This window comes from Pinus tabuliformis, chromosome 3_1 (genome assembly GCF_031772625.1).
Source record: "Pinus tabuliformis cultivar Carrire ecotype Pingquan chromosome 3_1, CPIR1, whole genome shotgun sequence".
In the NCBI taxonomy this organism is placed as follows: domain Eukaryota; kingdom Viridiplantae; phylum Streptophyta; class Pinopsida; order Pinales; family Pinaceae; genus Pinus; species Pinus tabuliformis.
In genome coordinates this window covers 497903054-497917599 of record NC_142301.1, presented here as the reverse complement: position 1 = coordinate 497917599, position 14546 = coordinate 497903054, and the positions used below count along the sequence as shown (strand labels likewise).

Here is a 14546-nt window from a genome sequence, read left to right as displayed (position 1 = left end):
ACAGTTTAGTCAATATTGCTCAGAATCCCTATTATGACCTATTTTTAGAAATGGAACAATCATTCTGCATCTGCCCATGTGATAGAAATCCTGATCCAGGCACTAGAATTTTAGATTTGCACTGCAACTCTCCCGCCATCACCAAAATTTCTGCAAAAAGAGCTGATTTTAAATTAACGATATCTCCCTCATCTGGACTCTGATTCGACTGATTTTTTTTTTGAAATTAGGTATTTTTTCACAAAGATTTCAGATTTACAATTAGATTTTGCAGATCGTGTACCAAGACGTCTAGATCTGCGCCGCAAACTCGCTGCCCTGAAAAGTTGTTTGCAACCCCACTGATTTTTAGATTAGCGATATCTCCTTCATCCGGACTCCGATTCAACTGATTTTTTTTTGAAATCGGCTATTTTTTCACAAAGAATCCAGATCTGCTATTAGATTTTGCAGATCTTGCACCAAAATATACAGATCTGATCTGCAAACTCGCCATCCCCGAAATCCTACAAAAAAAAAAAAAAAAATTCTCCACGGTTGCCCAAGAAAGTGCTCTGATACCACTTGTTGTAGATCTGATCGAAAAATATAAGAGAATACAAATAAACCTAGAAATAAGATAGAAATGATTCTTTATAGATCAAACCCTTAAGGTAGGGCAACACCATACATTCACTCCTTAAGGAAGGAGAGCACTCCACAAGCCATATGCTGTTCATACAATCATTCTTCACTATATTCCTTGACTCGGAGTCTCTAACCTCTATATAGGCCTCATACATACAATACCATGGGTCATTACCATGGTTCCCTCATACCATCAACTAATACCATGGGTCCATTACATTATTATTAACTACTTGTGGTCCCTTACATGATATGGGTTAACCACCTTATTTATTACTATGGCCCATCCCATTATTACATTATTACCTTGGGTATCTCCCTTGGTACCCCATATTATCCCCCCTAGGTATATAACAAATTATACACGATATTCTCTATTGAAGTAGTCATGCATCCATTGAAATCAAAATTTTAATGGCCACATACGAAACACGAACTCTTGAAAATTTAATTTAAAGTGGGATGAGTAGATTATATTAATTAAATAGTACCTTTTTAAATAGCCATTCACAATAATTACGTTATGTAAATGTGTGAGCATTATATTCAATTTAGATTATTATTATGATCATTATAACATAGCATAATTTTGAATTGATTAATAAATATTAGTTGAAATAAATTTAGTTTATCATGTAGATTGAAGTGTTTACTTTGGACTAATTAGGATTAAAAAATATATATATATGGTTTATGAAGACCCATGCATTAGAATAAGTATTATTAAGCATTAGGATAAAATACCCTGCATTAGGACAAGGAGGTCGCGAGACCACCCTCTTTGTCCTCAGTACCAGTAAGACCTGCCTAGAAGGTAAAAATCGCAAAAAAACTATCCCTGTTTGTAAGTTTGAAAGTGCAAAATTATATGTATACAAAACTATGCCTCAATTTTTTACAATTTTATTATGTATACAGGAAACACTACGATGATAAGGGCATATCAGTGACGACGATGTGATCGGGTAGCATCACCATCGTTAAAGCCACCACCCTTGTCGTCACCATCTCCATCGCCACCACCATCGCCGCCACCATCGAGACCATCATCAACACCAATTGCTCCAGTATTGGAGTTGACCGTTATAATGTGCTCATTGGAAGCCATATTGGAAACATTAAAAGGGTCAACAATGGCTAAAACCAAAGAAGACAAATCTCAACCCGAAGAAGCAAATCCAGCAGAACCCAAAAGTTCTGAGGATAGACAATCAAACGAAGATATTTCTAGGGAGCTATAAAAAATTAAACTCTCTGAATTTTCAGGAGGACGAGTTGGAGGACGAGCTAGAGAATGTGCTGAGGCATGGTTAGAAGGAATGAATAGATGTTTTGCACTAAGAGAGTACTCTTCTACTTCAAAAACAAAAATTGTCATATTTCAATTAAAGGAAAGCGCCTTGATTTGGTGGGGAAATCTAGAAAAATAACTACACCTCACAATAGATAATGCCTTTTGGGACTTGTTTGAGGAAAGATTCCGCGCTAAGTATTTACCTCCATATTTTCAAGAACAACAAGCCGGGGCCTTTCGTACATTAATCCAAGGTAATAAAATCGTGGAAGACTATGAAATAAGTTTATGGAGCTTTTGAAATACATTCATTTCTTAGATTCTGATGAACATCAAGTTGAGCGTTTCGTATATGGGTTAAACCCTCACATCAGGGCCATGGTTAGGATGTGGAAGCCATCATCAGTAGCTGAGGCAGTGGAATGTGGTCGTTATGCAGAGGAGCATCTAGGAATAAAAAGGGATGTTAGGCCAATAGAATCTCTACAACCAAGATTTTTAGGAAAGACTCCCTGAAACTTCTTCAGGGAAAGTAGCTCAAGGCCACCTCCTTATGGTAATAGATTTACCCCAAGAGGAGTAGGGGCAAGAGCTCCCATGGCAATTAATACTATAGCTGCTGAATCATCAAACACAAGTCCATGGAAATCTCGTGGAACTGCTAATAGAGGAAGAAATGCGAGAGAAAGTGGCATAAGAGGACGAAACGCTTTATCTAGAAACTCACAATATGATTCAAGCGGACTGACCCAGGTTAATTGTTGGGGATGTGGAGGACCGCATTTCCAACGTGATTGTTTGGAAGCTTCATCAAGTATAATGCATAGAATAGGGAAATAGCCAGCATAAATACCCAAAGCAATCATAGAATCTGTTAGCCTCCTGTTGCAACAGGGTTTCATCTTTCATGATTGACATTTTTACATGCCAAATATGTCATACTTTGCAGGCTGCAGTTTTCCATATTTCCACAAAATGCCATGAAGTGTGCCAGTCCAAATGGCACTGCTGTTTTCCAATTTTGAGGGGTTGTTCCAGTTTTGAAGAGTTTTCATTTAAGGGAGGTCCAAACAGTCTAACCTTGGTCTCCCTAGGTTTCAATTTCCTGTTTTAGAATATAGAGAATGCATCTGACCAAACAGTTTAATCTTGGCAGATCTGTAGATAGGTAGAGAATCAAAGGGACCCAACTGCTTAATCTGGGCCCTGGCAGAAATAAGTGTAGATTTAGATAGGAAACATTCAAAAAGAAAAAAATTGTAAAGCTGGGTCTGCAAGTCTAAGTGCACCCAAATCAAAAGAAGAAAAAATGTTAGGTGAGTAGGCTGGGTAGGTAGCTGTGAGGTTGCAGAATGATGATTTATGATCAATTTTGTGTTACAAAGTGTTTTATCTCTTCAAATCACAGTTGCAGACAGTTTTTCATCTGAAGGAGCTCAAGCTGGACATCACTAAATTCCCCTTCTTCTAACTTCCCCAAGTCAATTACGAATTTCCCAAAGAGGTCAAGATCTGCTTAGTTCCTCTTAGTTTAATCATTTTCCATGTCATTTGTCCTGGTGAAGATCTGCTTCACTCAAGGATTCTTTATTTCTCATCTATAAGTCACTTTTCCCTCGAGGATTAGCCTAAGGTCTCTTACCTTAGCGCCTGCTTATCATCACCATATTAACCACTAACTCTACTATATAACTCCTTATCAGTTTTCCCCTTCCCCTACTAAAACTATATATATAAAACTCCCCTATGTAACTATCCCCTCACTGGCAATATGGCCATATTTCTTCTAAGTCAGGGAAAAAATGGTCCATTAGGGGTTGTTTTTAACCCATCCGTGTCATAGCAGGAGTTAGATGACACCTGGTCATGCTAACAACCTCTCTCCTAGCCCTAAAAACCCTCAAAAGCCCACATTTCCACCCTTATCCTAAGTTTTTGTGCATAAATCGTTAAAACCCCGCTCATAAACCCTAAAAAAACCCATGTTTTACGGTTACCCCTTATGCTAAAGTCCCGAGTGCAAATACATTAACCCGCCCGTTTATAACCCCATAACCCACAAAAATCATAGTTTTATACTCCCACTGCGCCGTATTAAAACTGGAATATTCCCGCCCCTTATCCCTCTGTCGCCTCGTCCTCCCCGCCAACCGTTAGATCGCCCGCCCCACAGATCTACGGTGGGCGGGCCTTCCTGTCCCTCGACGCCCGAAGGTTAGCGTCCGGGAGATGGGCGGTATTGCCGCCGCACTCCCGCCACGCGTCACCTCTTGGGCTGTGGCGGAGCCCCCTCCCCCGAAACCACCTTTTTCCAAAGGTGGTGCGCCCAAAAACCACTTGCCGCCCTCTCCCTGTGACGTAAGCCCCACATCACCTACTGCATCATCCGCCTGCGTGGCCTCCTGCCATTGTACCGCCGAGTCACCCTGCCACCACCGTGTCCCCTGCCGTACTGCCACGTCACCTCCGTATGTGATGACGTCATCATGCTGACGTCATCCCGCCACGTCATCGCTGATGTTATCCACCGTACAAAGTCGTCATGCTGATGTCATCATCAATTTTAGCGCGAAGGGCGAAAATCGCACTCCGGAGCCCCGAAAACAGTTTCTGAGGCAGTTTTTTGATGCGTGAAGGGCAAATCACGCATCGCTAGATAAAATAGGCTTGAATGGGGAATCTTTAGGGAATCTTTTCATCACGCAGCCCCCAGCAAGCCCGAAAGGCGCCAAATGACCCATTTTTCTTCGCGAAGCTTGCCGAGAGGAGCAGAAGACAGTTCTAAAGGAAACAGAGGCCGAACAACGGCCATTAATTTGTGATTAGACCCACAGCAGAGGAGAAAAGCGACCCAATTCATTTGTCAAAGAGTATCAGATGGAGAAGAAGAGCCAAAGAGTATCAGCCAAGATTTTTTAGGGGCTCGAAGCACCTGAACATTGATGAGCCCCCCAGAAAGTCAAATCAAGAGGCGTAAGCCCATCCTTGCCCTCAAATCACAGTTAAAGCTTTAAATGCAGACAGACAACAAAGAAGCAGAAACCCATACACATTTATTTCAGAAAACACTGCACCAAGCCACCGAGGACAACATCATTTATTCAGTTTTGATACGGCAACCCTCAGCGCAGCCCGAGATATTTTTATGCATTTATTTCTGGATAGGATTAGGTTAAAGTAATCATCTTTCTTTCAGACCTGTTTAGGTCAAGTTGTAATAAAAGCAGTTGTAGAGAGTTTTTCCCTATATATACCGCTCTCTACATTGTTTCAAGCGGTTGGTCAATTGAGAATTTTCACTAGAGACTCGCATTGTATACCTGAGTTTTTTCTATAACCAAAGATTGTTGAAAGCTTGGAGAGCAAACTCCCTGTTGTAAATGAATGTTTTGAAGATATGAAGATGGAATTCTTGTGCTGCAGCCTGAAACAATAAGTGCATCTTACCTCTGTTTTATTGTTTACCACTATCTAAATAGCAGAAAGGAAGAATAGCTTAGAATTTGTTTAAATACACTCTATGCTCAATTTCTGTTGTTTCTTTATGTTTTCCTCTGAATGAATTGGTCATGAATATGAATTCCTTCTGGCTCATATTTACCCCGATTCACCTGTGTTTGCCAATTATCTAGGGATTCTTAAATGCCCCTAGGTAGAGCTCTGTTACCTCCATCTGTTAAGCTGATTGAGAGATTCTTAACTGCCTCTCATTACTTAGCATTCACTCCATCATTTAAACCTGAAACATTGTTTCATGCGCAGCTATCTTGCTCCACCTTCCCTTATTGTGACCAAGGGAATGCACCAGCAGTCCTCATCCTCGACTCCACGCCCAATGGTTTGAAACCCTCAGACTATGCTCTGCCTCTCTACCTGAAACATCAATTTTCCCACCAAAAACAAAAACAAAAAACCCTCTGAACTCAATACCTAGCCTAAAATCCTTCTCAACAAAGCTAAATCAGAAAGAGAGAGCCCTCTCTGATTGCAGGTGGGCTAGAACCTGCAATCCAAAGTTGGTATGTGGTTACCTCGGCTGTATCCTTTTCCGGAGCTTAAGGACAACCTAAGTGATAACAAAATCCATGTAGTAGTCAACAACAATCAAGCAGCACATCAATCCACTGTAGTGGAATCCTCAGGGATTATTAATGGTATAAAATTCAAAATCTTATTTGACACTGGTGCCACAGATAGTTTCATTTCGTCATATGCATTAAATAAATGTGGGTTGGTAGCTCGCAAGCAAAATGATTTCAGAGAGATAGAAATGGCCTTACGAGAACTCCAATCCGTAGGCTTAAGTGTGGAGGAATGAAAAATTGATCTAGGGGTTTGTTCGACTAAATTAAAAGTTTATGTCACAACCCTAGGAACTTATGACCTCATCATAAGTATGGATTGGTTAGAAGCTCATCAAGCTTGGGTAGACTGTTATGGGAAATGAATTCTCTGTATAAATGATGAAGGAGAGACAATTCAAATCCAGGGTATCAAGAGAAAAGTATCTTTACACTTCATATCAGCAATGCAAATGAAGTGTTGCTTAAGGAAAGGTTGTCAAGCATATGTAGTTCAAGAAGTAAGCAAGGAAAAAGGACCATCCTTAGAACAATATCTGGTGTTAGCCGAATTTTCGGATGTATTTCCAAAGGAGGATTACCCCCCAAAAGAGAGCTAGATCTCACAATAGAATTGAAACCCGGTACAAAACCAATCTCTAAAACACCTTACAAAATGACAACACCAGAACTTCAAGAATTGCAAATTCAATTGAAGGAACTATTGGATATAGGACACATTCAGCCCAGTATTTCATCTTGGGGTGCTTTTGTAATTTTTGTCAAGAAGAAAGATGGTTCCTTACAGTTATGCATAGACTACCGAGTCTTGAATCGAGCTACAATAAAGAATTGGTATCCAATGCCTCGAATCGATGACCTCTTCGACCAAATGAAAGGAGTTGTTGTCTTTTCAAAAACTGATTCACGATCAGGCTATCATTAGCTAAGGTTTACAGAAAGCGATATTTCTAAGACTGCATTCCGAACACGCTTTGGGCATTATGAATTCACTATGGTACCATTTGGGTTGACTAATGCACCAGCAGTATTCATGAACTTAATGAACAATGTTTTCCGCAAATATCTTGATCAATTTGTACAAGTTTTCTTAGACGATATTCTCATCTACTCCAAGAATGAGAAAAAGCATGAAAGCCATTTACAGATAGTATTATCCTGCCTCAGAAAACACCAGTTATATGGAAAGTTATCCAAGTGTTCTTTCTTTCAGAAAAAGATTCATTACTTGGGTCATCTCATATCTGGTGAAGGAATCTCAGTAGATCCCTGAGAAGGTAAAGGCAATCATGGAATGGCCAATACCGAAAAATGCACATGAAGTGCGAAGCTTTATGGGTTTAGTTCTAAGTTGCAGGAAACGTGGGTCCATGGTCCGTTTCCGCACGGAAACGAAACGGAAACGAGGAAACCCGTATGGTACGGCCCAGAAACTTGTTTCCAGTGGTATTGGCCCGTTTCTCGAGGAGGAAACGTGGCCAGTACGGCCAGAAATGAGTTTCCAGGCCATACGTCGGAGTTTCCTCTTGTAACTTAATTTTTTGTTGTATTTTTTTTTAATTTTTTCGCTTCTAATTTTTTATTGGGCGACTCAAATATCCTCTAGATGCTTCTAGATGTCTCTCAAGTTATAAAAAGAAGGATTTTTTTGAGTGGGGCAGCCGAATGTTCAAGCCTATGGCCCTAGTGTTGATATGCAGTTCATGGTAATATTAAATTCTTAAAGTAAAAGTGATATTCTCCTTTATTTTTCATTTTCATCCTTTTACTTAAATTTTTAACATTACCATGAAATGACTCAAGATGTTTGAGAGTGGTTTCGCCCTCATTGGATTTCATATGGAGAAAGTAGAATTTTAGATCTCACTCAAAATCCAGCAAACTTATCTGTTTTTCAGGATTTCAGGATTGGGGGGATTGCAACGTTTTCATTGGATTTTGTCATGTACTAGGGTATGGAACTTGTATTTAATCAAGAGAACCAAGCCCTCTATGCAAGGGAGACTCCCAATAATCAAGAGCATGTAGGGTACTAGGGTATGAAACTTGTATTTAATCAAAAGCACTAAGGTCGTTCGACTATGTAGGAGGAGACTTCCAATCAAGCACGAGACAAGAAATTACAAATTTCTTGTGGATGATTTTGGATATTTCTATTTTCACTATGTGATCATTCATGAGCAAATGTGATGTAAATTTAGAGACTTATAGTTTATGCATTGACAATTGACAATTTAATCATGATGTAATAAATTAGAATGTATCATATATGCTTTATGATTGTCTTAAATGTCTTATATATATATATATATATATATATATATATGTGTTTCCCCGTTTCCAAAATTTGGGGGGGGGTCACGTTTCGTACCCGTGCCCGTTTCGGAAACTCGTACCCATTTTGGAAACTCGTACCTGTTTCGTGCAACTTAGGTTTAGTTGGTTACTACCGAAGATTTGTGGAAGGATTCTCCAAAATTGCAAAGCCAATTACAACCCTTCATCGTAAAGGTGTTAGGTATGAATAGACTAAGGAACGTAATAAAGCATTCTTTGAACTTAAAAAGATTGCTGACCAGTGCACCAATCTTATGAGTCCCTGATATAGATAAAGATTTCATGGTATGTACTGATGCATCCAAGCAAGGATTAGGTGCAATATTAATGCAGGATAGAGGAGTAATAACATATACCTCAAAAAATTTAAAGTCTCATTAAGAACTCTACGCCACTCACGATTTAGAGTTAGCTGCTATAGTACTAGCTTTAAAGATATGGAGACACTATCTAGTAGGGCGAAGCTTTATGCTTAAAAGCGACCATCAAAGTCTACAGTATTTGTTTACTCAAAGAGACTTGAATGCTAGACAAAGATGATGGAGTGAATTCCTAAGTGAGTATGACTTTGGAATATCTTACATTAAAGGAAAAGAGAACATAGTGGCAGATGCTTTAAACAAAAGACCTCGAATATTTTCCCTCATACCTATCAAAGTAGACTTAAGGCAACGAGTACTATAATATCTCATAAGAGATAGCTGGTATTTAAAGGTAAGATCTAGTCTTGATAGTAAAAAGTCAAAAGAACCTAAGTTTGAGGGGTATGAACTTGAAGATGATGGAATTTTGTGATTGCCCTATGAAGAAGTCCCAAAAGATGAAGACTCTGTGACAAAGAAATTCATGACATCAAAGGAAGGAGCTCTTCAAGCAACTGGTTGTCCCTCCATCTCCACCTGAGGAGCCGTTGTAGGTCCCCAGTTAAGAGGGAGCCTGGAAGCAAGTTTCTTATTTGGAAGAAACTTGGAAATTCCTAAGCCAAGAAGGAGCTTTGGTACATTTCTTTCGCAGGAATGAGTACATTCCTTTATTGAAATAGATATGACCTCCCTAATTGAGAGGGAGAGATAGACACATCATTTTGGTCTTCACTTGGGAAGACATAATGGAGGATTGGGTAATCATCTGGCATCCGATACTCTTTGAGGATGAGATAGGGCATCCAAGATAAGAGTAGTGTTAGAGGACCGATATTCTTTTAGGGTTGGGAATCCAAGATAAGAATAGTCCTCGTGGAACACATCCTTAGAACCCGAGTGGGGTATGTTCCAAGAGAGACAATGATTAGGGTGTCTATAAATCATTGGTCTCACTAACATTGAGCTCAGATCTTGTGGAGAGATAGAGTTGTTAGTCAAGGCCTTGCTATGTAACAATGTTAGTTGATATGATGCTATACAGATGGGTTATCTGATTCTTCTTATGAGAAATTCTTCAAATTGAGAATGACCAAGTACCATTATGAATACCTCCCTAGTTAAGAGGGAGTGTTGAAAAGTGTAACTAGGTTTGGTCTTCATAATGACATGTAATTGTGATTTTATGTAAAAGATAAAAAGAAGAAAAATAAAATTATTGTAATGCTTGCATCATGGGTTTCATGAGCAAGAGATTTTATTTTTAGTTAAGGCTCCCATTGAGAGCCCTTAGGGATATTGTCATCTAGTCATAAAAGTCTAAAGAGTCATTGTCATGTAATGAAGGCATGTTACACATTGTAAAGAAGTAACCTTCCAAGACCTTGTCACTAGCCCTCACTCAAGACGACCTACAATGAAAGGAAAAAATCTAGAAGATGAAGTCGACCTACTCCAAGGGATCATGTCGGCTTAAACAATCATGAACCAACGACTATATATACCAGTGCTCGGCCTCATTTGGAGGCAATCAATTCGGTGAAGCAAGTCTCTATCTCAAGTGTGCAAATCATCTTGGAAGAAGCCTTAAAGCCAATGAGGGAAGAAGGAAGGATAGCGAAGGAAAGAGTCATCATTGAGGACTGTTTTTCGGCTAGATTACCCTCACATGTGCGGAGGTTGCAGGTCCAAAGTTGGCAAGGATAGATAGAAGGTTGCAATAGTCATACAAAAGTGATCTTGTTTGTCTAGAAAACTTTGCTGAAGGAAGCCGAGCAAGAGAGAGAAAAGAGTCTCCCTCTTGAGGAGACTATTCAAGGAATATATTTGATCTAGGGTTTCTGTTGTGAAGAAAAGGGATTGCAAACCTACAAGAAGAGGCTGAAATCTTGAAGGAAGCCGAAAAGGGGAAGAGGAATAGCAATGTTGAAGAAGAGGCTTGTGACATGGTCTTGGGAGGGCTTTGGTGTCAAGGGTCTTTGTCATGGTCTTGGTATTCATTAATTGAAGGTTCTATAAGAAGAATTTGTTTGGGTTTTCCTCTCAAAGAGTGAGAGGTTTTGGCCTTCGCTGACAACCTATATACCATGTTTCTTGTCTTTGTATTGTTCCTGAAATGGTAATTGTCTTGATGAAAAGAACACAATAATAACATAAGAAGAGAAGATCATAATCAAGAAGTAGAAAGACACTCACAAGCAGTTATCATAATAGAGAAATCACCTATCTATTGATGCCCTAGATTTCTCAACAATATGTAGCGCTTTTGTGCTTTGGGCCCACAACAACAATAGCTTCACACATTTCCCGCCAAAATGGATTTTTTGGTGATGCTGAGAGGTAAGTCACTACAATAAAGACACCTCCCCATAACCATATATGCTTCTTGCTTCTCCCTTTTTTTATCACTGACTTTATTGAAGGTTGCGCTCCAACTCTGGTTCGTGAAACAAAAAATGATGTCCCCTCAGTAGGTGAAGTTGTGGAGCCCCTCCCACTACCCTCAAGCTCAGTGTCAAACGTAGATAGCGTTGAATATTTGCTTCCATGTTCGGCCTTGTTTGTAGCTGCCTCTTCTTTCTTTTTGTCCTTTTCATAAATTGCATCATGTGCAACTCTCATAAGTTCTAGGCTAGATTTAGAGCAAAGCCCAACATCATGTTGAGGGATTTTAGCCAGATGGTATTTCAATCATCGAATCCCTCCCATCGCGTGGGCCCCACACAATTTGCAATTCAGTGTTCGTCAATTGTCCCACCTTCAAGTTCCCCTTACTACCAAAATGGGTCCAAGGGCTTTTGCATATTTGAAGTGGAAATGTTTAATGGACGGCTTCAAAATTAGTCTTATAGCACCAAAAAGACAACAGGCTCTTTTAAAAAATCAAATTTTTACAAATTTAAATTGCATGATTTGCAATACATGAAACAGTGAAAGGAGACTCGAAGATCATCCAACCCGGTTTAGTCATCCAACTACCCTAAAGGCAAAGATCAAACAGCCATCCGGTCATAAGCAAGATAAGGTAAAGACACAACTGGTGGAACTTTAAATTTTTTGGAAGGTCCCCAGTCCCTAGGCCCTGGGATCTGTTGAGGGTCTCGACAGAATCTTGGGGATTTATTTATTTTGGCTGGTCTTAAATGAGGTTTGGGCTTCTTAATGCATTTATTATTTCTGATCTGCGTTTTAACCGTCTATTGTTTCAGTTCAATATATTCTGTTTGAAGGCTTCTATTTTCTTTGTTTCCATTATTGCCCACTACTCTCTGCTTTGAACGTGGTCTTGGGTCACATTTAATAGATTGATGTTAGTGATAAAATAGTATTCATGTTAAAATCCACTTGGGCCCACCACCTTGTTTCTCTTCTGTAGTTGTCCATGTCATGGTAACTCTTTTCTCTGTAGATGGTCTCCATTCGTGCATAGATTGTTCTCTATAAGAGGGTGAAAAGTCACCAACAATTCTTTGAAAAATTGATACTTGTACTGATAAATCTATTTTTTTTTTGTGAAATTTGACAGTCTCTGGAAGTGAGGATTCAAACGTATATTTTTACGACTTAACCCGACCAAAACACCCTTGTGTAAACAAGCTACAGGTTTACTCCTAGCCCTGATTTGTGATTTGATGTCTAAATGTTAAAAATATTTAATTACCTGCAGAACCATTTGATATCCTTGTGGCTGCAGGGGCATGGTTCTCCAGTTATTGGAGTTGCTTGGAATCATGGGGAAAATCTGTTGGCGTCATCTGATTCTGATGGTCTCGTAATAGTTTGGAAACGTGCAAAAATGGAGGGGCAAGAGAATTGAGAGAAATAATCCAGAATTGGTTCATTCCATATTCATGTCAACTTTATTCCTTCTATAGCACAGGCAAAGACTGGCTGAGTGCAATCACCATTCTCAACCTCCAATGGCTAAAAATAGAGGTCCGCATCAATGCTTAGGAAACAAAATTTTGGAGATGTAAACAGTTAGTTCATCTGAATTTAATGGCCATAATAATCACTGATGTTCTGTCTGGAGCCGTTACATTTAACTCTGGATGACTGATTCTTGTTGAGGAAAGAGCCCACGTGTTTGTATGCTTTCAAGAAATGATTTCGTTTTCCTTTTGATGTCATCCATTGTTTTATTAAATGTAACATTAATTTTTTTCTGAAGATCCTTTTTCAGTTCTTACTTTGATGTCTATCACAAAGTTTTATCGTGAGCTTTAAGTTCGCGATGGCAAGCCACAATGGAAGAGCAAGAAGGTTACAAGAACATTACATCCGAGATTAACACATTTTAACGTACCATTTTATTAGTGATAATGGAAGACCTTAGTGCTATCAAAATCAACAGTTAAAATTCTAGAATACCATATTAGTACTTCGTCAGTTATACACTTAATACAAAGAAATATTTTCTGCTAAGTTAAGCTGTCATTGTTCAAGGCCTACCTCCTCAAGAGGTAGGAAAAAGCCAACATAAAATCAAACTATGTTGCCTATCTGATTCTAAACTGTCTTATGTAGGAAGAAGCCAACATAAAATCAAACTATGTTGCCTATCTGATTCTAAACTGTCTTATGTAAGAAGGATGATTATATTTTTTACTAATTTTTGTTTACACCGCCATTAATTCACCTGAATCAAGTCTTAGTTCATCTCTTCTATCTCTACATGCTTTCCGATTCATTGGGATCCTGCTGTTCTTGAACACTAAATCTCATTAACATCAGACAAATACTTTCTCAACGCTTTCATTTGGTGTCTCACAAAATAAAATTAACCTAACCGAGAAGTGCCATTTAGTAGAATTTCTTAATTCTTATGGAACAAAAACTGATTAGGAACCCAGATTGTAGTGATGTCATCTTTATTATTGACATGCGTTACTTTGTATAGATGTTTATGCTGGCATGTAAAGATGCTTTCAATGTAATGCTGGATGTCAAGCCAATACAATGCCAGGAAAAATCACTCTCAAAATGTCCTATTTACACTAATATTAAATCTCAATATCAAAGTACAACTCATTTTTCTAATTTTTTAATTTTAACTCATTAAAATTATAGTTTCTAAAGTGATTGAATTCTTTTCTTAAAGTTTTCTAACAAAAATAAATATTTAAAGCAAATAAAGTAATCATATATGTTTCTTAACGTCCAACAAATCAAATTTGATTTCAGTGATATTAACCATTATCATCGTATAATGTATTCATAATTATATTGTATTATAATAATTATTAGGGAAAAATAATAAATTTTAAAATATAGTTTTAATAGTCATTCAATCTCTTATTTGATATATATTGTATAATTTATACTTGAAATATAATTTAATATATAATGTATCCAAGCTTAAGAAGAATCCTAATCTGTCTCTTAATCCTGTTTCCCGTAAGCTCGTTGAGAGCAATCCCCTTATCTCTAGGATCTATGGCCTTCCAAAGATTCATAAATTTAGGGCTCTCTTGAGGCCTATTGTTAACACAATAAGTGGTCCTACTTATCTTCTTGCTAAGTTCTTAGTTCAAAAGCTTAAGCCTCTTGTAGGTCGCACTGATTCTTTTGTTAAAGACTATGCCTTCTTTGTTCAAGAGTAGGAAGATATCAGATTGGAACATGGAGATTTGTTGGTTAGTTTTGACGTTGTATCCTTATACACCAAAATCCCCATCCAGGAGGCCATTGATATCATAAATCACATTACTGACAAAGACAATGTCAAATCAATTAGCCTCCTGCTTCACCTCTACTTTCTTCAGTTTCCAAGGTGAGTTCCATGAGCAAACATGTGGTGTTGCGATGGATTCCCCTCTTTCCCCTTTCGTCGCTTACTTGTTTATG

The 14546-nt window shown here is 38.5% G+C and overlaps 1 protein-coding gene across 2 annotated transcripts in view; it reads left to right on the top strand.

Annotated features, from left to right (window-relative positions):
* Positions 1-12889, top strand: part of LOC149187987 (Transducin/WD40 repeat-like superfamily protein) — a 352005-nt gene extending 339116 nt beyond the window's left edge. For both annotated transcript variants that reach the window (XM_089411531.1, XM_089411530.1), the window contains exons 11-12: positions 12226-12302; positions 12394-12889. In XM_089411531.1, the coding sequence (XP_089267657.1) occupies positions 12226-12302; positions 12394-12516 (200 nt within the window). In that variant the 3' untranslated portion in view covers positions 12517-12889. The remainder of the gene's footprint in view (positions 1-12225; positions 12303-12393) is intronic.
* The last annotated feature ends 1657 nt before the right edge of the window (positions 12890-14546 follow it).